This window comes from Oncorhynchus kisutch, linkage group LG18 (assembly GCF_002021735.2).
Source record: "Oncorhynchus kisutch isolate 150728-3 linkage group LG18, Okis_V2, whole genome shotgun sequence".
In the NCBI taxonomy this organism is placed as follows: domain Eukaryota; kingdom Metazoa; phylum Chordata; class Actinopteri; order Salmoniformes; family Salmonidae; genus Oncorhynchus; species Oncorhynchus kisutch.
The window spans coordinates 19,675,006-19,698,544 of record NC_034191.2 but is presented as its reverse complement, the minus strand read 5'-3'; the positions used below and the strand labels follow the sequence as shown (position 1 = coordinate 19,698,544).

At 43.5% G+C, this 23,539-nt stretch overlaps 1 protein-coding gene across 1 annotated transcript; it reads left to right on the top strand.

Moving 5' to 3' along the window:
- The first annotated feature begins 825 nt into the window (after window positions 1–825).
- On the top strand, window positions 826–23,519 carry LOC109882811 (WD repeat and FYVE domain-containing protein 1). Its single transcript, XM_020474896.2, has 12 exons — window positions 826–1,046; window positions 6,357–6,424; window positions 8,175–8,248; window positions 8,459–8,513; window positions 9,263–9,413; window positions 9,560–9,672; window positions 17,852–17,978; window positions 18,206–18,311; window positions 19,110–19,211; window positions 19,594–19,724; window positions 19,945–20,053; window positions 20,540–23,519. The coding sequence occupies exons 1-12, from the start codon at window positions 841–843 to the stop codon at window positions 20,597–20,599; spliced, it is 1,302 nt and encodes a 433-aa protein (XP_020330485.2). The 5' UTR covers window positions 826–840; the 3' UTR covers window positions 20,600–23,519.
- The last annotated feature ends 20 nt before the right edge of the window (window positions 23,520–23,539 follow it).

Sequence of the window (23,539 nt, the reverse complement as noted above, 5' to 3'; positions counted from 1 at the left end):
CAAGGGGAATGAATACTTTCTGAATGCACTGTAAAATGGATATTCGTGCTCCACTGGGTAGAAGTTAGGCCAAATGTAAGATTAAAGCCATTATGATAGATGGGACAGAGCCCTCCAAAGAAAGGTTGGTGGACCAAGATTCAATTTAGGAAGGAAGAGGTGGTGTTTGCTTTGTTGCATGTAGGACATTGTACATTGAACTGGTCATTGAATCTGTTTGGGTTTTCTGTTTAACAAAAATACTGAGTGGATGGGGAGCCGGGCCATTTAGGATCTTGAATATAAGACATGCGTCGGTGTATTGCACAAGATTTTCCCAACTCAGGAGCTCATGCTTTCTGTGGATGTAACAGTTATGATGGCTATTGGGCTTCCTATCAAGCACTTGCTTCCAGGCTGTATCACAACCGGCTGTGATTGAGAGACCCATAGGGTGGTGCACAATTGGCCCAGTGTCGTCTGGGTAAGGGTTTGGCCGGGGTAGGCTGTCATTGTAAATAAGAATCTGACTTATCTGACTTGCCTAGTTAAATAAAGGTACAATAAAAAAAAGATGTGGAAGAGAGGGAAAGATTGATGTGTTGGGTTATTGAGGTTGGACAGGGATGGGGAGGTTTTGATAGAAGGGCTATTTTTTGTCTTAGTAGTACAGGATTAGATAGGAGGTTTTAGTTTCTCTCAATGTTAATTTTCTTTATATTCATTTAGTCTGTAAACTGTGATTGACTACACGCCCCAATGCAGTAGGAAGCGCTGTGCACCGTTAACGTTTGTTTACGGGCCGCCATAATATTATAGTTCGAAGAAGAAACAAAGTAGTGCGCTGCTAGTCTAGACATTATGGTAATCCTACTGAACTTCCTTAGCCGTCATCTGATTGTCGAGTTGGGAGAAAAAGACAACATAGCCATGGCGGCAGAGATTCATTCGAGGCCTCAAAGCTCAAGACCAGTTCTTCTAAATAAAATCGAAGGACACTCGGACGCGGTCAATGCTGCGGTTTTGATACCGAAAGAGGACGGAGTGATCACGGTTAGCGAGGACAGGTAGGTTGTCTGACGCCCCATTAGCTGTTTTCCAGACCATTATCTAGCTCTTAGCCAGATAACGGTAACGTTAGCTAGCTAGCCTGCTTACTGTTATTTTTTTCCACCTTTATTTAATTTAACCAGGTAGGCCAGTTGAGAACAAGTTCTCAATTACAACCAAGATAAAGCAAAGCAGTGCGACAAAAACAACACAGAGTTACACACAAACAAACGTACAGTCAATAACAATTTGCCATGGGGACCAGACTGTGTTATTCTAAATTCACCGTCTGGAACATCATGACAGTGTTTGATTCTTGAAATGGTCCTCCTCTACAAGCCGGAATGTTGAATACAGTTCAAATATAACTTACTCAGCCTATTGTCTGATGTTGATCCTTCAAATTTTCCAAACTTTAGACAAAATATCTACAGGAAAATATTTAGTCGACTTTTTAGAACACCGGTATTGAAGTTTAAATGTATATCACCTGGTACGTGCGCAAAACCATGTAGACACCTGCAAGACAATAGATATCCTATTAAACTAGAGGGGCTAGCTACAAAGATTTTTATAACTAACCCAGAGCTTGTCTTTCCAATGGGAGCAAATTAATCATAGTGGACAGAACAAGCAAGGAGTTAGGCAGGGCCAAGCAGGAGCTAGTGAGATCCTATTGGCGCGTTTTAGCCTTTATTTTCATATTTCCGTTAGGGAACGCGCACTTAACAGAGTATGCGTTCCCTAACGCAATTTTTTAGAAACTTTGGCGAAAGTCTACAAAACGCAGTCCACTGTTTGGAGATGAAATGATTCATTGGATGTCGGGGAAAATCCATCTTGTTCTATCTTCTCCCACTGCCAGTCACTGGGCTTCCTCTCATCACCATATTTGGTAGTGTGTGGAAACGCCAACAGGATGCTTCACATTTATACATCCAGTGAAATATCTGGCTCATTGTTCTGTGTTAGCTTTGTCATAAACCCTCAAATGTGGTAAATACACATGCGGAGATCATCCTTTCACCTACTATGCGTCTCATAAAGACAGGGCGGTTGGAACCAAAAATCTCAAATTTGGACTCCAGACCAAAGGACAAATTTCCACCGGTCTAATGCCCATTGCTTGTGTTTCTTGGCCCAAGCAAGTCTCTTCTTCTTATTGGTGTCCTTTTTTATAGTGATTTCTTTGCAGCAATTTGTCCACGAAGGCCTGATTCTCGCAGTCTCCTCTGAACAGTTGATGTTGAGATGTCTGTTACTTGAACTATGAAGCATTTATTTGGGCTGCAATTTTTGAGGCTGGTAACTTGTCCTCTGCAGCAGAGGTAACCCTGGTTCTTCCTTTCCTGTGGCGGTTCTCATGAGAGCCAGTTTCATCATAGCTCTTGATGGTTTTTGCGACTGCACTTGAAGAAACTCTCAAAGTTTTTGAAGTGTTCCGGATTAACTGACCTTCATGTCTTAGAGTAATGATAGACTGTGGTTTCTCTTTGCTTATTTGAGCTGTTCTTGCGATAATATGGACTTGGTATTTGACCAAATAGGGCTATCTTCTTTCTGTATGCCGTCTCTACCTTGTCACAACACAACTGACTGGCTCAAACACATTAAGAAGGAAAGAAATTCCACAAATGAACTTTTAACAAGGCACACCTGTTAATTGAAATTAATTCATGAAGCTTGTTGAGAGAATGCCGAGAGTGTGCAAAGCTGTCAAGGAAAAGGGTGGCTATTTGAAGAATCTCAAATATAAAATATATTTTGAATTGTTCTTTTTGGTTACTACATGATTCCATATGTGTTATTTCATAGTTTTGATGTCTTCAATATTATTCTACAATATAGAATAATATTATTCTACAATATAATAATATTCTACAATGTAGAATAATAGTAAAAAATAAAGAAAAACCCTTAAATGAGTAGATGTTCTGAAACTTTTGACCGGTATTGTATTTTATATACATTTTCTGTATAAATGGCCTCTCAAATAAATGTAAACAGACCATAAATGTCTTAGATGTATTTTTCTTGGAAAGCTTTTAGTGATATTATATGATGGATACAATATCAGTCCAACTTTTCTATCATCATCTGATTTGAACCATTGTATGACTGTGGATTAACTGCATTGTTTGAATACAATCATTCCTCTAAAATTGACTGGTTAGCTAGCTAACACACATATAGTGCAGATCAATTCTTAAGTTAGTGTAAAACACTGAAAGTTATCACAGCACTGTCAAACCATGACCAACTCCCTGAGCAATATGGCTGACCTTTGGACCATCATATGAAGGTTCATGTCCATTTTTGGTATTCTAATTCCTAATTCTATGTGCAAGACTTGGGTTAGTATGCATGGTTCGCATGCGTATACTTCCGTCTTGTGTGTGTGCCTTCAGTCATGAGCAAAATACATCTTGATTACCAAACACATAGACCCGCGTTTTGAAGTCTGTTTAAAAATATTTTGTCTCAAAATAGCAACTGAGGGACCAACACCACAGACAGTCAACAGAGTAAGTTTAAATAGAATTGTATTCTACAATCGTTACAGACTAGGGACATTTAGGATTTGTAAATGTGCGTGACGTTGTCTACATAATTTTAAGACATCGCCACGTTTCGTGACAAGGTTATCATCAAACTAACCAAACAGCTAACTGTCCTCTGCCTAAATAACCTGTAAACCAATGATTTATATGTACACTAAACAATGGCTCATTGTGGGACGAATCAACTTCGCTCATAGAGGCAACTACTTAAACAGTTTACTGCTTTTGTAGGTGTTAGCAATAGCAAATATTTATTTTATTGATTTGGCAAGTTAGTAGGTTTGGAATGCATATCCTCAGGGCATAACAATGTGTGTAACGCTAGCTAGCTAGCTGCACAATCCTGGCACTGACATCAGGATATTGTTGATTTGTGTGCTAGTTGGTATATATTTGGCTACCTGTTACCTTCGCTACATACTAGGACTGGGATTTGCCAGGGACCTCATGATACAATATTATCATGATTAGAGGTCGACCGATTAATCGTAATGGCCGATTAATTAGGGCCGATTTCAAGTTTTCATAACAATCGGAAATCTGTATTTTTGGACACCGATTTGGCCGTTACATTTTTATTTTATTTTTATTATTTATTTTTTACACCTTTTTATTTAATCTTTTTAACTAGGCAAGTCAGTTAAGAACACATTCTTATTTTCAATGACGGCCTAGGAATGGTGGGTTAACTGCCTTGTTCAGGGGAAGAACGACAGATTTTTACCTTGTCAGCTCGGGGATTCAATCTTGCAACCTTACAGTTAACTAGTCCAACGTAAGTTGCTAGCTAGCATTAAACTTATCTTATAAAAAACAATCAATCATAATCACTAGTTAACTACACATGGTTGATGATATTACTAGTTTATCTAGCGTGTCCTGCGTTGCATATAATCGATGCAGTGCGTATTCGTGAAAAAGGACTGTAGGTGCTCCAATGTGTACCTAACCATATACATCAATGCCTTTTCTTAAAATCAATACACAGAAGTGTATATTTTTAAACCTGCATATTTAGCTAAAAGAAATCCAGGTTAGCAGGCGATATTAACCAGGTGAAATTGTCACTTCTCTTGCGTTCATTGCATGCAGAGTCAGTGTATATGCAACAGTTTGGGCAGCCTAATTTGCCAGAATTTTACGTAATTTTGACATAACATTGAAGGTTGTGCAATGTAACAGGAATATTTAAACTTATGGATGCCACCGTTAGATAAAATACGGAACAGTTCCGTATTTCACTGAAAGAATAAACGTCTTGTTTTCGAGATGGTAGTTTCCGGATTCGACCATATTAATGACCTAAGGCTCATATTTCTGTGTGTTATTATGTTATAACTAAGTCTTTAATGAAATACAAATGGTATAGAGAGAAATAGTCCTATAATTTCTATAATAACTACAACCTAAAACTTCTTACCTGGGAATATTGAAGACTCATGTTAAAAGGAACCACCAGCTTTCATATGTTCTCATGTTCTGAGCAAGGAACTGAAACGTTAGCTTTCTTACATGGCACATATTACACTTACTTTCTTATCCAACACTTTGTTTTTGCATTATTTAAACCAAATTGAACATGTTTCATTATTTATTTGAGGCTAAATTGATTTTATTTATGTATTATATTAATTTAAAATAAGTGTTCATTCAGTGTTGTTGAAATTGTCATTATTAAAAAAATATATAAGTATCGGCTTTTTTTGGTCCCCCAATAATCGGTATCGGCGTTGAAAAATCCTAATCGGTCAACCTCTAATCACGATACATGGGTTACGGTACGTATTACGATTCTATATGTATTTCGATTCGATGTTCCAAACATATTGCTCACCGTATGTCTGCTGTAGAGGGACGAGAGAGCCATGAGAGAATGAGTTTTGATCAGCTATGGGAATAAAAGTCCTGAAAACAAATTGGCTGCCTATTTAAAAAGATGGAGAGCAAGCTATGAAGGAAAAATACTAAAGTTTTGGTGCAGGTACAGCAAACTAGCATAAAAACACTACCTAATACCCAATGGTCACCATTATTTGAGACATTATCTTATGTGAATCAATTGACAAGTGTTACTGCAATCCTAATTGCAGTTTAATTTTTATTTTGTTTTCAGTCATTTTGTACACCTCCTAACCACACAATTTAGACACAAAAGAGATGTAGGCCATTAACACCCAACTCCAAAAAGTATTCATAAACGGTGAGGAAGAGAGTATCATGGGCACTTCTCTAAAACGGGAGGCCATCTGCTTCTGGTCAACTTTAGGGCACCAGGCAGGCGTAGATCAGAGCAAATTAATGTGTCGGTCATGCTTGGTCAATTGTACATTGAGGAGCAATATCCTGAGCAAAGAGAGAATAGAGAGAGAATTTAAATCTCTGGAGCGATACCCTTCCTTGTCCCCAGTAGGATAAGCTTCTCATGGTTGACTAGAAAAGGAACATTTTTGAGGAAGGGAGAATCCAGTAGTATGAGAAGTTCTTTTTTTTCATATATATATCTTGTGACTGGACTGTCGTAATGGCACTGTACTCTCCTTTTGTCTCACAATGATCTTGTGGCTTGAGAATTTCATGGTGTTCTAAAACGGTATTATATTGCAATAGAGGAGCTGACAGTCTTACAGACATTTTTCTCCCAAGTAGCCCAAGTTCTAGTACTGTAATCCCTATTCACATTTGAGACTATCATGCTGCACCTTCAGGAGCAGTGCCAAGAGGGGCACTTGAAGTTTGAATATGACATTTCCTGTGTCCTATGTCCAGAACTATCCGGGTATGGCTGAAGAGAGACAGTGGACAGTACTGGCCCAGCATCTACCACACGGTCTCCTGTAAGTACCACAAGCGATTAGAAGTAGGCCTCAGCTGAAACATCCACTAACGTTAGATGCTAAAAAATACAGTGCCCTGCAAAAGTATTCATCCCCATTGCCCTTTTTCCTATTTTTGTTGCATTACAATCTGTAATTTGAATAGATTTTTATTTGGATTTCATGTAATGAACATACACAAAATAGTCCAAATTGTTGGAGTGAATTGGGGAAAAAATTACTTGTTTCAAAAAAAAAAAAAAAAAAAAAGTGTTGTGTGCATATGTATTCACCCCCTTTGCTATGAAGCCCCTAAATAAGTTTAGTTAAAGAAAGTCCACCTGTGTGTAATCTAAGTGTCACATGATCTCAGTGTATATATATATACACCTGTTCTGAAAGGCCCCAGAGTCTCCAACACCAAGGGGCACCATGAAGACCAAGGAGCTCTCCAAACCGGTCAGGAACAAAATTGTGGAGAAGTACAGATCAGAGTTGGGTTATAAAAAAAATATCAGAAACTTTGAACATCCCACAGAGCACCATTAAATCCATTATTAAAAAATGGAAAGAATATGGCACCACAACAAACCTGCCAAGAGAGGGCCGCCCACCAAACTCACAGACCAGGCAAGGACGGCATTAATCGGAGAGGCAACGAAGACAGAAAAGATAACCCTGAAGGGTCTGAAAAGCTCCACAGTGGAGATTGGGTTATCTGTCCATAGGACCACTTTAAGCCATACACTCCACAGAGCTGGGCTTTACGGAAGAGTGGCCAGAAAAAAGCCATTGTTTAAAGGGAAAAAAGGAGCAAACACATTTGGTGTTTGCCAAAAGGCATGTGGGAGACTACCCAAACTTGTGGAAGAAGGTACTCTGGTCAGATGAGACTAAAATTGAGCTTTTTGGCCATCAAGGAAAACTCTATGTCTGGTGCAAACCCAACACCTCTCATCACCCCGAGAATACCATCCCCATAGTGAAGCATGGTGGTGGCAGCATCATGCTGTGGGGATGTTTTTCATCGGCAGGGACTGGGAAACTGGTCAGAATTGACGGAATGATGGATGGCGCTAAATACGCGAAATTCTTCAGAGAAACCTGTTTCGGTCTTCCAGAGATTTGAGACTGGGACGGAGGTTCACCTTCCAGCAAGACAATGACCCTAAGCATACTGCTAAAGCAACAATTGAGTGGTTTAAGGGGAAACATTTAAATGTCATGGAATGGCCGAGTCAAAGCCCAGACCTCAATCCAATTGAGAATCTGTGGTATGACTTAAAGATGGCTGTACACCAGCAGAACCTACCCAACTTGAAGGAGGTGGAGCAGTTTTGTCTTTAAGAATGGGCAAAAATCCCAGTGGCTAGATGTGCCAAGCTTATAGAGACATACCCCAAGAGACTTACAGCTGTAATTGCTGCAAAAGGTGGCTCTACAAAGTATTGACTTTTATTTTTTTTATTTTTTGGGGGGGGGTGAATAGTTATGCATGCTCAAGTTTTAAGTTGTTTTGTCTTATTTCTTGTTTGTTTCACAATAAAACATATTTTGCATCTTCAAAGTGGTAGGGATGTTGTGTAAATCAAATTATACAGGCCCCACAAAAAATATATTTCATTTCCAGGTTGTATGGCAACAAAATAGGAAAAATGCCAAGGGGGTGAATACTTTCGCAAGCCTCTGTAGCTGAAGCGTATACTATCGAATCAAAACATTGGCCATACACAATTGTTTTTTCAAGACATATTTTTCATCTCTGTACTAGCGCCATGCTCCTGTATGTCATACCATCACGACAGCAGGCGTATCTTCATTGGGCAGGACAACGGAGCCATTGTGGTGAGTGAGATGAAGCCTTTAAGATGACCTCATGTGTAAACCCCAGTCTCTGTGTTTTGAGTGGACCCATAACATTCCAATCTGGTTCACACTGACCCTGTTTCTAATGTTTCCCTGCTTTGAATGAGAAACAAGCTACAAGTATGAAGTTACATGGAATAAGAGTGGGACGGGTAACTGATTTTTACTATTGTTTGGTGGTGCTAACAGGAATTCCTTCTGTCTGAAGATTTCAACAAGATGAACCATGTGAAGACCTATCCTGGTGAGATCTTAGTGGGGGTTTTCTGTCTTTACAAAGTCAATGAAAACGAAGAAACTTTGGTGACATAGACATGATATGATCTCTAGTGTTCAGTAATGGAGTCTTGTGTAACCGTATATATCAGTGATAATGGCTCTTTAGTGTACATTAGTGTTTGTATGTGTGTCTACTGAGCTGTGTTCTGAAGCACTGCCCAGTCCCATGAGAAATCATCTGGTCCCTACCCAGCATGCCTCAGGGGAAATGTCCGAACAGGAAATAGAGACCGACGTCATTGCTGCTTAGAACACATGCATGCACACACTCACAGACCCAGACCCACAGTGAAAGAGGATAAGTAATTATTGTTCAAGCAATCCCAACTTGATGATGATGATGATCCACCACCACCTCATATTGTCTGACTATTAATCTGTTATTACAGTCACCTTCCCCCAGGCTCAGAGAATATATGGTCTCTGTGACTAACAGCCTAGCCATGTAGTCTGGACCCTTCTCTCATCACTGGAAAATCCCTGCTTAGGGAAACTTTTTTTTTTTTTTTTTAAGCATTAAATGCCAAAAAACATGTCTCTGGAAGTTTGTAGCAGTTCTCATCCAGCAGTGAAAAGGGGCCCAGAACAGAATATCTCCATTAAGTGATCTATAGTCTTTCTACTCGCTAAAACCTTTTGCAGAAAGAGAAAGTTGAGTGGAGAATGAATTCAACATTTGTGTGTATTTGACCCATTGTGGCTGTGTGTGTCCAGCCCATCAGAACCGTGTGTCAGACATGGTGTTTTCTCTGGAGAGCGAGTGGGTGGTGAGCACCGGACACGACAAGAGCGTGAGCTGGATGTGCACCCAGAGCGGCAGTATGCTGGGGCGCCACTACTTCGGCTCCTGGGCCTCCTGTCTACAGTATCCTTCTCTGTTTGCGTGAGAGCTAGACAGGGGTCAGTTTATTGTTAATGTTCATATTCCTAAGAATGACTTCTATGGTCAAAGGTAACTTCCTATCTGTCCTATGTGCTCTTCCTGTGTATCTTCCTTGACTCTTTGTCTAGGTATGACAACGACACCCAGCATGCCTTTGTAGGGGACTACTCAGGACAGATCACCCTGCTGAAACTGGAGAGACAGACCTACTCCACCATCACCACACTGAAGGGCCACGAAGGTAATGCACACACCACAGGAGGTTTGTGGCACCTTAATTGGGGAGGATGGGCTTGTTATAATGAGTGGAATGGTATAAAATACATGCTTTTCAGGCGTTTGATGCCATTTGCTCCATTCCAGACATTATTATGAGCCGTTTGCCACTCAGCAGCCTCCTGTGACACACACAGGGACACACGGACAGCCTATGGACAATATGGAAACGGATGCTATAAATTGCTCGGATGCCATCTCTAACTGGCAATCATTTAAAAAGAGGAAATGTTGCTGGCAGATTGTATGGCGCTATACTGTATTGTCATGCAGTGGGGTAACAGTTTTGTACTTGTATGTACAGTGGGCCAAAAAAGTATTTAGTCAGCCACCAATTGTGCAAGTTCTCCCACTTAAAAAGATGAGGCCTGTAATTTTCATCATGGGTACACTACAACTATGACAAACAAAATTAGAAAAAAAAAATCCAGAAAATCGCTTCATAGCACATCTGGGACATCATGTCTCGCTCCATCCATCAACGCAAAGTTGCACCACAGACTGTCCAGGAGTTGGCGGATGCTTTAGTCCAGGTCTGGGAGGAGATCCCTCAGGAGACCATCCGCCACATCCTCAGAAGCATGCCCAGGCGTTGTAGGGAGGTCATACAGGCACGTGGAGGCCACACACACTACTGAGCCTCATTTTGACTTGTTTTAAGGACATTACATCGGAGTTGGATCAGCCTGTAGTGTGGTTTTCCACTTTAATTTTGAGTGTGACTCCAAATCCACACCTCCATGGGTTGATACATTTGATTTCCATTGATCATTTTTGTGTGATTTTGTTGTCAGAACATTCAACTATGTAAAGAAAAAAGTAATTAATAAGAATATTTCATTCATTCAGATCTAGGATGTGTTATTTTTGTGTTTTGAGCAGTGTATATATTGTGTGATTGCACATTGTTTTTTTACAATGTGTGTGTGTACCAGTCAGGTTTGGACACACCTGCTCATTCAAGGGTTTTTCTTTATTTTTACTATTTTCTACATTGTAGAATAATCACATCAAAACTATGAAGTAACATGTAGTAATCAAAAAAGTGTTAAACAAATCAAAATAGATTTGAGATTCTTCAACGTAGGCACCCTTTGCCTTGAAATTTTTTACATACTCTTGGCATTCTCTCAACCAGCCTCGCCTGGAATGCTTTTCCAACATTTGCTGAGAAGTTGTTGGCTGCTTTTCTTTCATTCTGTGGTCCAACTCACCCAAACCATCTCAATTGGGTTGAGGTTGGGTGATTGTGGAGGCCAGGTCATTTGCAGCACTCCATGCAGCACTCCATCACTCTCCTTCTTGGTCAAATAGCCCTTACACACAGCCTGGAGGTGTGGGTCATTGTCTTGTTGAAAAACAAATGTTGGTCCCACTAAGCGCAAACCAGATGGGATGGTGTACCGCTGCAGAATGCTGTGGTAGCGATGCTGGTTTAGTGTGCCTTGAATTCTAAATTACAGACCGTGTCACCAGCAAAGCACCATCACACCTCCTTCTCCATGCTTCACGGAAGAGGGCCCTATTTGGTAAAAGACTAAGTCCATATAATGGCAAGAACAGCTCAAATAAGCAAAGAGAAACAACAGTACATTCCTTTTAAGACTTGAAGGTCAGTCAATATGGAACATTTCAAGAACTTAGTTTTTTTCCAGTGCAGTCGCAAAAACCATCAAGTGCGATGATGAAACTGGCTCTCATTTCCCTTTGACTCACCCCAACCTTCTAAAGTCAATCAAATTTTATTTGTCATGCTTCGTAAACAACCGGTGTAGACTGAAATGCTAATTCAGAAAGTTTTCAGTTTTCCACATTTTGTTACAGCCTTATTCTAAAATGGATTAAATAACATTTTCCCTGACAATACCCCATAATGACAAAGTGAAAACAGGTTTTTAGGAATGTTTTGCAAACGTATAAAAAAAAAAAAAACCTTATGAAACTCGAAATGGAGCTCAGGTGCATCCTGTTTCCATTTATCATCCTTGATGTTTCTACAACTTGATTGGAGTCCACCTGTGGTAAATTGAATTGTTTGGACATGATTTGTAAAGGCACACCGTCTCACAGTTGACAGTGCATGTCAGAGTAAAAACTAAGCCATGAGGTCGAAGGAATTGTCTGTAGAGCTCCAAGACAGGATTGTGTCGAGGCACAGATCTGGGGAAGGATACCAAAAAATGTATACTATTGAAGGACCCCAAGAACACTGTGGCCTCCATCACTCTTAAATGGAAGAAGGAAGAGTCTTTGTGGTTCCAAACGAGAGCTGACCGCCCGGCCAAACTGAGCAATCGGGTGAGAAGGTCCTTGGTCAGAGAGCTAACCAAGAATCCGATGATCACTCTGACAGCGCTCCATAGTTCCTCTGTGGCAATGGGAGAACCTTCCAGAAGGACAAACGTCTTTGCTGCACTCCACCTTTATGGTAGAGTGGCCAGATGGAAGCCACTCTTCAGGAAAAGGCACATGACAGGAAACTTGTCACCATTCCTACGGTGAAGCATGGTGTTTTTCAGCGGAAGGGACTCTGAGACAGGATCAAGGGAAAGATGAAGGGAGCAAAGTACAGAGATTCTTGATGAAAACCTTCAGGACCTCAGACTGGGGCAAAGGTGAGCCTGATCGAACATCTCTGGAGAGACCTGAAAATAGCTGTGCAATGGCGCGCCCCATCCAACCTGACAGAGCTTGAGAGGATCTGCAGAGAGGAATGGGAGAAACTCTCCAAATACAGGTGTGTCTTGCATGTGGAGTCATACCCAAGAAGACTCAACGCTGTAATCACTGCCAAAGGTGCTTCAACAAAGTACTGAGTCAAGGGTCTGCATACTTATGTAAATGTCATATTTCATTTTTTTTTGCAACAAAAAAAAGTAAACATGTTTTTGCGTTGTCATTATGGCGTATTGTGTGTAGATTGAGGGGGGGAAACTATTTAATCCATTTTAGAATAAAGCTGTAATGTAACAATGTGGTACAAGTCACAGGGTCTGAGTACTTTCTGAATGCACTGTATGTGACTGGGTACCTGTACTGATTCGATATGCAGGGGTACGAGGTAATTGATGTAGATATGTACATATAGGTAAGGATAAAGTAACTAGGCAACAGGATGGATAATTAAGCAAAGGGGTACGAAGGGCTGTTATATATTGTTACGGCTTTCTAGTTGTGATGAAGGAGAGTCGGACCAAACTGCAGCGTGTCGATTGCGATCCATATTTATTTAAACAAAACGTAAACACGACTAAACACTACAAAACAATAAACGTAATGAAAACAGCCTATCTAGTGCAAACTAACAGAGTACACGTAAGACACTAAGGACAATCACCCACGACAAACTCAAAGAATATGGCTGCCTAAATATGGTTCCCAATCAGAGACAACGATAAGCACCTGCCTCTGAGAATCACTCCAGGCAGCCATAGACCTTGCTAGATAACCCCACTAGCTACAATCCCAAATATATACACACAAAAACCCCAAGACAAAACACACCACAATACAAAAACTCCATGCCACACCCTGGCCTGACCAAATACATAAAGATAAACACAAAATACTTTGACCAGGGCGTCCCCCCCCTAAGGTGCGGACTCCCGAACGCACCTCAAAACAATAGGGAGGGTCCGGGTGGGCGTCTGTCCAATGGTGGCGGCTCTGGCGCGGGACGATGAACCCACTCAGTAAATGTCTTAGTCCCCTCTCCTCGCGTCCCTGGATAGACCACCCTCGCCGCCGACCATGGCCTAGTAGTCCTCACCCAGAAACCCACTGGACTGAGGGGAAGCTCGGGACTGAGGGGAAGCTCGGGAGTGAGAGACAGCTCGGGAGTGAGAGACAGCTCGGGAGTGAGAGACAGCTCGGGAGTGAGAGACAGCTCGGGAGTGAGAGACAGCTCGGGAGTGAGAGACAGCTCGGGAGTGAGAGACAGCTCGGGAGTGAGAGACAGCTCGGGAGTGAGAGACAGCTCAGGCAGGTAGGTAGATCTACCAGATCCTGGCCGACTGGCAGATCTGGAAGAGTCTGGTCGACTGGCAGATCTGAAAGAGTCTGGCAGATCTGGAAGAGTCTGGTCGACTGGCAGATCTGAAAGAGTCTGGCAGATCTGAAAGAGTCTGGCAGATCTGGAAGAGTCTGGTCGACTGGCAGATCTGAAAGAGTCTGGCAGATCTGGAAGAGTCTGGTCGACTGGCAGATCTGGAAGAGTCTGGTCGACTGGCAGATCTGGAAGAGTCTGGTCGACTGGCAGATCTGGAAGAGTCTGGTCGACTGGCAGATCTGGAAGAGTCTGGTCGACTGGCAGATCTGGAAGAGTCTGGTCGACTGGCAGATCTGGAAGAGTCTGGTCGACTGGCAGATCTGGAAGAGTCTGGTCGACTGGCAGATCTGGAAGAGTCTGGTCGACTGGCAGATCTGGCGGCGCTGGGCAGACTGGGGGCACTGGCGGCGCTGGGCAGACTGGCGGCACTGGCTGCTCCATATAGGCTGACAGCTCTGGCGGCTCCGTGCTGACTGGCAGCCCCTTGCAGACTGGCAGCCCCTTGCAGACTGACAGCTCCTTGCAGACTGACAGCTCCGTGCAGACTGACAGCTCCGTGCAGACTGACAGCTCCGTGCAGACTGACAGCTCCGTGCAGACTGACGGCTCTGGCTGCTCCGTGCAGACTGACGGCTCTGGCTGCTCCATGTAGACTGACAGCTCTGGCTGCTCCATGTAGACTGACAGCTCTGGCTGCTCCATGTAGACTGACAGCTCTGGCTGCTCCATGTAGACTGGCAGCTCCTTGCAGACTGGAATATCTGGCTGCTCTATGCAGACTGACAGCTCTGTCTGCTTCATGCAGACTGACATCTCTGGCTGCTCCATGCAGACTGACATCTCTGGCTGCTCCATGCAGACTGACATCTCTGGCTGCTCCATGCAGACTGACATCTCTGGCTGCTCCATGCAGACTGACATCTCTGGCTGCTCCATGCAGACTGACAGCTCTGGCTGCTCCATGCAGACTGACAGCTCTGGCTGCTCCATGCAGACTGACAGCTCTGGCTGCTCCATGCAGGCTGACAGCTCTGGCTGCTCCATGCAGACTGACAGCTCTGGCTGCTCCATGCAGACTGACAGCTCTGGCTGCTCCATGCAGACTGACAGCTCTGGCTGCTCCATGCAGACTGACATCTCTGGCTGCTCCATGCAGACTGACAGCTCTGGCTGCTCCATGCAGACTGACAGCTCTGGCTGCTCCATGCAGGCTGACAGCTCTGGCTGCTCCATGCAGGCTGACAGCTCTGGCTGCTCCATGCAGGCTGACAGCTCTGGCTGCTCCATGCAGGCTGACAGCTCTGGCTGCTCCATGCAGGCTGACAGCTCTGGCTGCTCCATGCAGGCTGGCTTCTCCATGCAGGCTGGCATCTCCAGCTGCTCCCTGCAGGCTGGCAGCTCTGTCTGCGCTGAACAGGCGGGAGACTCCGGCAGCGCAGGAGAGGAGAGAGGCTCTGGTTGCGCTGAACAGGCGAGGCGCACTGAAGGCCTGGTGCGTAGTGCTGGAACTGGTGGTACTGGATCGAGGACACGCACAGGAAGCCTGGTGCGGGGAGCTGCTACCGGAGGACTGGTGCGTGGAGGTGGTGACGGATAGACCGGGCCGTGCAGGCACACTGGAGCTCTTGAGCACCGAGCCTGCCCAACCTTACCTGGTTGAATGCTCCCGGTTGCCCTGCCAGTGCGGCGAGGTGGAATAGCCCGCACTGGGCTATGCAGGCGAACCGGAGACACCGAGCGCAAGGCTGGTGCCATGTAAGCCGGCCCAAGGAGACGCACTGGGGACCAGATGCGTAGAGCTGGCTTCATGGCATTTGGCTCGACGCTCAATCTAGCCCGGCTGATACGCGGAGCTGGAATATACCGAACCGGGCTGTGCACCCGCACTGGAGACACAGTGCGCTCCACAGCATAACACGGTGCCTGCCCGATCTCTCTAGCCCCCCGGTAAGCACAGGGAGTTTGCGCAGGTCTCCTACCTGGCATAGCCATACTCCCTGTGAGCCCCCCCCCCAAGAAATTTTTGGGGCTGACTCTCAGGCTTCCATCCGCGTTGCCGTGCTGCTTCCTCATATCTGCGCCTCTCAGCTTTCGCCGCCTCTAGTTCTTCTTTGGGACGGCGATATTCTCCAGGCTGAGCCCAGGGTCCTTTACCGTCCAGTTCCTCCTCCCATGTCCATTTATCCAGGTGGTGCAGCCTCTCCCACTGCAGCTGCTGCTCCTGCTGCTGCTGCCTCTGTTGCCTCTGTTCCTGCTGCTCCCTTGGGCGGCTACACTCCCCTGGTTTAGCCCAGGGTCCTCTCCCGTCGAGGATTTCCTCCCATGTCCAGAAATCCTTCTTGAGCATCTCCTTTTTCGGCTGCTCCTGCCTGTTGACACGCCGCTTGGTCCGTTGGTGGTGGGTGATTCTGTTACGGCTTTCTAGTTGTGATGAAGGAGAGTTGGACCAAACTGCAGCGTGTCGATTGCGATCCATATTTATTTAAACAAAACGTAAACACGACTAAACACTACAAAACAATAAACGTAATGAAAACAGCCTATCTAGTGCAAACTAACAGAGAGTACACGTAAGACACTAAGGACAATCACCCACGACAAACTCAAAGAATATGGCTGCCTAAATATGGTTCCCAATCAGAGACAACGATAAGCACCTGCCTCTGATTGAGAATCACTCCAGGCAGCCATAGACCTTGCTAGATAACCCCACTAGCTACAATCCCAAATATATACACACAAAAACCCCAAGACAAAACACACCACAATACAAAAACTCCATGCCACACCCTGGCCTGACCAAATACATAAAGATAAACACAAAATACTTTGACCAGGGCGTGACATATATGGTCAATATACCACGGCTAAGGGTTGTTCTTATGCACAACACTGAGTGCCTGGATACAGCCCTTAGCTGTGGTAGTGTATTGGCCAACAATCCCCAGAGGTGCCTTATTGCTGCTATTATTATTATTATTATTACCAAAGTAATTAGAACAGTAAAAAAATATGTTTTGTCATACCCATGGTATACAGTCTGATATACCACTGCTTTCAGCATCCAGGAGCCAAACTACTTGGTTTATAATAAACATTATACCATGGCATTGTTGAATACTCATTTCTGATTGGCTTGAAGGGCATTCTTTGTAGCGTGCATTATTTCTCTATAATGCACATTTTCTATGTTTGAGCTGCTTTAGAAAGCAAAAGTCGAATTGAACATTTATTGGTGTTGTTGAATTTGATTTTCATACTAGCAGTAGGGCTGATGGTTTGGTTAGCGAAACATACAACTATGTTTGTTTGGTCACCAAGGCAACTAGCTACTGTACTAAACTTGCTAGCTACTTAGTGGATGTTGAACACATTTCTAGTGGCAGATGTGGTAAAAATTTATTTATTTAACATTTATTTAACTAGGCAAGTCAGTTAACATAAGTTGTAAATTCTTATTTACAATGACGGCCTACCCCTGCCAAACCCGGACGATGCTGGGCCAATTGTGCATCGCCCTATGGGACCACCAATCATGGCCGGATGTGACACAGCCTGGATTCGAACCAGGGACTAGTGATGCCTCTTTCATTGAGATGGAGTGCTTTAGACCGATGCTCCACGCGGGAACCCAAAATGATGCACCTTCCACATCATTCATAATCTTCCATAGAATGCATAGTCCCTTGTTGAATATCCATTTTTGCACCAAAAAAAGTGCAAAAAGGGTCCATGCGGATAGGAGCAATTGGTTAACTTTTTAGCAATCTTATGCCGTTGGGTTAGAAACTGTTAAGGGTCCTGTTGGTTCCTGACTTGGTGCATCGGTACAGCTTTTCTGTGCGATAGCAGAGAGCTCAGTCTTATGACTTGGGTGGTTGGCATTTTAGAACATTTTTAGGGTTTTCATCAGACACCACCTGGTGTAGAGGGCCTGGATGGCAGGAAGCTCAGTGATGTACTGGGCTGTACGCACTACCCTCTGTAGTGTCTTGCGGTTGGATGCCAAGCAGTTACCATACCAATCGGTCACACTACCAACCACCCGTCTGTTGTCATAACTTCCTGGTCTCTCTCTCCTTCTCACCCCCCCCAGGTAGTATTGGAGCTCTGTGGTGGGATCCTGTTCAGAGGCTTTTGTTCTCAGGAGCGTCTGACCACAGTGTCATCATGTGGGATATCGGGGGCCGCAAGGGACGAACACTACTGCTCCAGGGACACCAGTAAGAGGGAGGGAGTGTGTATGTGTGTGTGTCAGTCAGTGCATATGCTTATCAGCAGCAGGGCTCTGTAGGTCAGTACCAGTTGTCGCAGGGAGCTGTTCACTTCCTAATGTTTTATTTTGATGTTTTACCATCTGTGAGCTCCTCAGATGTCGTAACTATCAGACCAATTTACATCTGGAATTCTTTGGAAGATCACTCTATTTTCTACACCCCCCACCCCCCAGTGAACGAGTGCAGGCGGTGCGATACCTGCAGCTGACCAGACAGCTGGTGTCCTGTTCTGCAGATGGCGGCGTCACAGTGTGGAACATGGACAGTCCCAGAGAAGAGGTAGGTACAGTGCATTCGGAAGTATTCAGACCCCCTTGACTTTTTCAACATTTTGTAAAGTTACAGCCTTATTCTAAAATTGATTGAAGTTTTTTTCCACTTATCAATTTAAACACAATACTCCATAATGACAAAGGGAAAAACAGGTTTTTAGAAACTCATATCACTTTTACGTAAGTATTCAGGCTCTTTACTCAGTACTTTGTTGAAGCACCTTTGGTGACGACAGCCTTGAGTCTAATTTGGTATGGCGCTACAAGCTTGGCACACCTGTATTTGGGGAGTTTATCCCATTCGTCTCTGCAGATCCTCTCAAACTCTGTCAGGTTGGATGAACAATGTCACTGCACAGCTATTTTCAGGTCTCTCCGGAGATGTTCGATTGGATTCAAGTCCGGGCTCTGGCTGGGGCCACTCAAGGACATTCAGAGACTTGTCCTGCGTTGTCAAGGCTGTGCTTTGGGTCGTCAATTACATTTTAGAATAAGGCTGTAACGTAACAATGCAGGAAAAAGTAAAGGGGTCTGAACTTTCAGAATGCACTGCAAATCAGGAGCCAGGAATACATCTCAATGCCTCACTTCACCTTTTCCTTAAAAAGCAGAGGTGGGTAACCTTTTCGGCACATGTTGTAGTTTTCCCACCCCTGCCTTAGATGCTGCTGAACTCACAATCTCCTTGTTAAGGAGCGACGTCAACTCTCTACTGCCCTTTGGTGTTGAAAGTTGAACATTGCCACAAAGTAACATCACTCCCCCTCTACTCTGTAACTTTATCTTCCTGCTTGACTCTCTACAGGCTCCTCAGTGGTTGGACAGTGACTCATGTCAGAAGTGTGAGCAGCCTTTTTTCTGGAACGTCAAACAGATGTGGGACTCAAAGACCATTGGGCTTAGGCAGGTGAGAGGGCAGGCAGCCTCTGGTATAGTCCAGAGCCTTGTATTGAGAATATAATACAAGGCTCTGGCATAGCCATTACTGTTGTAAGAATGACCTTGTAACTGTATAATAGTAATGGTAGAAATATAGGAACTAGGGAGTGATCAGTTAATTTTCTTTGACCCTTGGCTAATGCTGATGTGGGACTCTAAGACCATTGGGCTTCGGCAGGTGAGAGGGCAGGCAGCCCCTGGTGTAGCCTTACTGTAATACAAATATCCTTGTGACTCTATTGTAATAGCAGTGGTAGAAATATAGATATAGGCACATAGAAATACAGGAACTAGGAGTGATCTGTCTTTATTATTTGACCCTTGGCGAACCCTCGTGTTTCCTGTTTTAGCACCACTGCAGGAAGTGTGGCAAAGCGGTGTGTGGGAAGTGTAGTTCCAAGAGCACTACATACCCTGTGATGGGCTTTGAGTTCCAGGTGCGCGTGTGTGACACCTGCTACGACACCGTCAAGGACGAGGAGTGAGTATGATCAATGAGTAATAGAACATAATTGTGATAAAACATCTCAAAACAATCTTAGTCGCTCTTATCCAGAGCGACTGTCTGCTAAATGACTTAAATGGAATGTCACTATAATAATACTGTAATGGAGTATAATAAAAATGTGAGTCAGATTTACATTTGTCTTCTTCATCCCACCCCCTCATTTCCTCACGTACCACTTTGTCTCATCTTCCAGTCGTACTGCATTAGCAACGTTCCATGAGGGGAAGCACAACATAGCCTTTATGGACATGGACCCTTCCAGAGGCCTGATGGTGACCTGTGGCAGCGACCGTGTCGTCAAGGTCAGACATACTATCAGCCTTGATCAGTAACTAGTGGTCAGATACAGTCCCTGATGAGTGGGTTTTAGACTCAATACTACTAAATGTTTTTTAATATGCTTGGAAAGCGGGAACGTTCTAGAACGTCAAAGTTAACATTACTGGAGACCTTGCAGTTTTGGAGACAGCATCGCCTTTGCTAGCAAAGAGATTTACAGTGACTAATTTAACAGTAAGTAAGTGAATTGTTTCGCCCCAAGGTTAGCCAAGATTATTACCTTGTCAGATAAAATAGTTTGCAGTTAGTTAGCAATCGCCTCTACACTATTTTGCTTATTATTTAGCACTGACATGTCAATAACCTGCCTCCAAAAATGTTGAGGTGTTGGTTGTTTACATTTTATCATTGTGATGTGCATCAATGCGTGTCTACTTTCTATGCGAATGACTCATCTTTACATATTCATCTGACTTTCCAAATCCCTGATTGGATCTTTCTTTCCACAGATATGGGACATGACGCAAGTCGTTGGCTGCAGCATAGCAACAGGCTTCTCCCCACGTTGATTAACCCCATCGGCCCTCAAACTCTGTCCTCTACTCTACTGACAGGTGTCTCTGTCATTGGGACCTCCTCTGTCTCCTCATCTTTCTGTCTCCTTTTCTGTCCGGCTGCTTCTGTTCACTCATCTCCCACTGGTCGTTTGAATGAAGATACGAATGCGTGTGTTGTGTTGTGTAAGTGGGTGGGTACTAGTGTTGGTAACCCTTTGCTTGATATGGTGTCAGTTTTGTACGTGAGAATTTGAGTCTCAAATGTGTCTCAGGTCTAACTTCCAGTGTGTACCCGTTCAGCGGAGTGCCAAGCACAATGTTCTGTTCTAATGTGTGAATGGAAGGGAGCAGTGTTTGTGTTTACGTATGTTCCACCTCTGTCTGGTTTCTTTGACGTAGTGGGTCAGCTCTAATTCCTTTTGCACTGTACCATTGGACTGCTAGACCCGATAATCCACAAAGCCCTGCCCAACAGACACACACAGGTCTCTCCTATTGGCTGCTTACTTCAACTTTCTACATTTTAAATATTGCAAATGCTAACCATGACAACACAGCTTTTGTATACCCATATGCATAGTGTGTACAGTATGAGATGCAGTGTGCTTATCGCTCTATATCCCTCACTGATCATGAGGTCAGTTTCTCTCTTTCCTCGCAAGTTGTTCTTTCCCTCTCTTTCTTTCTCTTCACTAGTTGGCCTTAAACTCACTCGTTTGTCTCAGGAGGAGGAGATGGAAGAGTCATTAGAGGGCATGGCTGTATGTGCCGTCACCATGGCAACCCTGGCCGAGCTGTAGCCACAGCTGTTCTCCCACAGACCTTGTCCAACTTCATCTCCGACACCTAAAACATCTTCCATCAATTTACACTTCTAGTCCTGATAACCAAGACCCCATACTCTGTTGCCTTTGCGATTAGTTAAGATGAATTTGCGTATAATGAAAAACGGTGTAAGCTTTTGAACAAGAGGTTTTTATTTGGCTTTTGCTCTCTTTACAGGCACATAGGTATTGAAATGGTACTGAATTAAAGTCAACGTAGCGCTAAAGTTCCCATGCACTGATGTTTTACGCTGTTTAATCTCTCACTGTGGGATTGTGGGTAAAATTAGAAGCTGCTTGTGTTTCCTCTTAGGCCTTAAGAGAGCGGGATGGACCAAGCCTTCTAGAACCTTCAAAACTCTCACGACTGTTCTTACACACACTACTCTGTAGCATAGCTGCATTTTTCTCTCAACACTCACCCATGAATACTAAGCATTCAACACTATTTACTAGTTCCTCTGTCACTCTCCCGCTCTGTTTTGTTTCCAGAGCCCCGTAAGGTTCTCAACTGCACTTAAATGCACTAATTGTGGTTTAGAGAGCAGATGTGCGTAACTTTTTTTATTTTTTTTTATTTTTAGGGATGATTTGCTTTGTTACGGCTTGAGTTGCATAATGTCTTTAAACTGGTATATATTTGGCAAATTTTATGCTAGGTTAGACTAACGCTTGCCTTAAGGTAAAACTGAACATGACGATGGAGTAACGTATGTAGTCCCATTCCAGTTTTGATCACCTACTGTATAATATTTCTATTTGTAGCAAAGTGTTTGATTGTTTCTTGATGTTTACTTCATGTATAGGATGGTGGTGAGGTCACACAGACAGGATGATGTTTACTTCATGTATAGGATGGTGGTGAGGTCACACAGACAGGATGATGTTTTGATGTCACTGAGAAATCTTTCACAGATGTGCTTGTAATGTTATGTCAGAAACGTGATGACATCTTTGGGAGACATGTTTATGTCACAGAGAGGTGTTGACATCATAAATACATATTGTGGACATCACAGAGATACAGGGGTGTGCATGTTTCACAGAGAGGAGTTAATATCACACAGAACATGCTAATGTCTCAGAGGGACATAGCGAGGTCACAGAAGCTGCAGGCAGCCTAGTGGTTAAGGGCGTTGGGCCAGTAACCGGGAAGTTGCTGGTTCGAATCCCTGATTTGACTAGGTGAACAAAGCACATAACCCTAATTGCTCCTGTAAGTTGCTCTGGGTGAGAGTGTCTGCTAAATGTAAAGTACAGTCATCAGGGATGTGCAGTGTTCTTGGGAAACACTTTTGCTACAGCACAATCAAGGCTCAAGATCAGCTTTTTTTAAATTGTGTTCGATCGAAAGAAATCTCTCTGTAAGAGAATATCTGTGACCGTTAACTGGAGTCCCAGTGATTTCTGTTCCCAACTATAGATGAATTCCAACTAGATCGATTCCTTTGAGTAATCGAGAGCCACTAACGTTTAGAGGCTAATATTTGTGATTCCCTCCACAAATGATTGTTCCCACCACAATTGTGATCAATACAATTCTCTAGGTATGTTGGTTTGTAATAAGTCCGTTTTATGGGGTCGATCCCATGAAGAAGAATTTATATACTTTTTACTGGTTCTTATATGTAATTTGACTAAACTCTATCCACGTTTTCACACATGTATAAAATAGTAAGATCTCAAACTAGAGCCATATCTAGCAGAGGGGTCTAGTGGGAGGAGCTATAGGAGGACAGGTTCAAGGGATGAATGGAACGGAGTCGTATCGTGGTTTCCATTTCTTTGTTTGATACCGTTCCATTTATGCCATTACATTGAACCCTTTATCCTATAGCTCCTCCCACCAGCAGCCTCTGAATTCTACAGTATACATTCTCTACTACTCTGTTAATCTCTTTGTTGCTGTTTGTCATTTTATCATGTCATACTGCTTGTAAAATAATCTTGTTCCGACGTTGTTGTATATCTCTAATAATTGTATTTTTAAAGAGAATCTCCTGTTGATAATGTTGACCGTACTGACTTTAGTCTCCCTGTGGCACTCTGTTCTGTCACGGTGAGGAAATAAATAAAAGCATAATAAAGATATCCATTCAGACATGTTATTAAGTCTAACGCTTGTGTT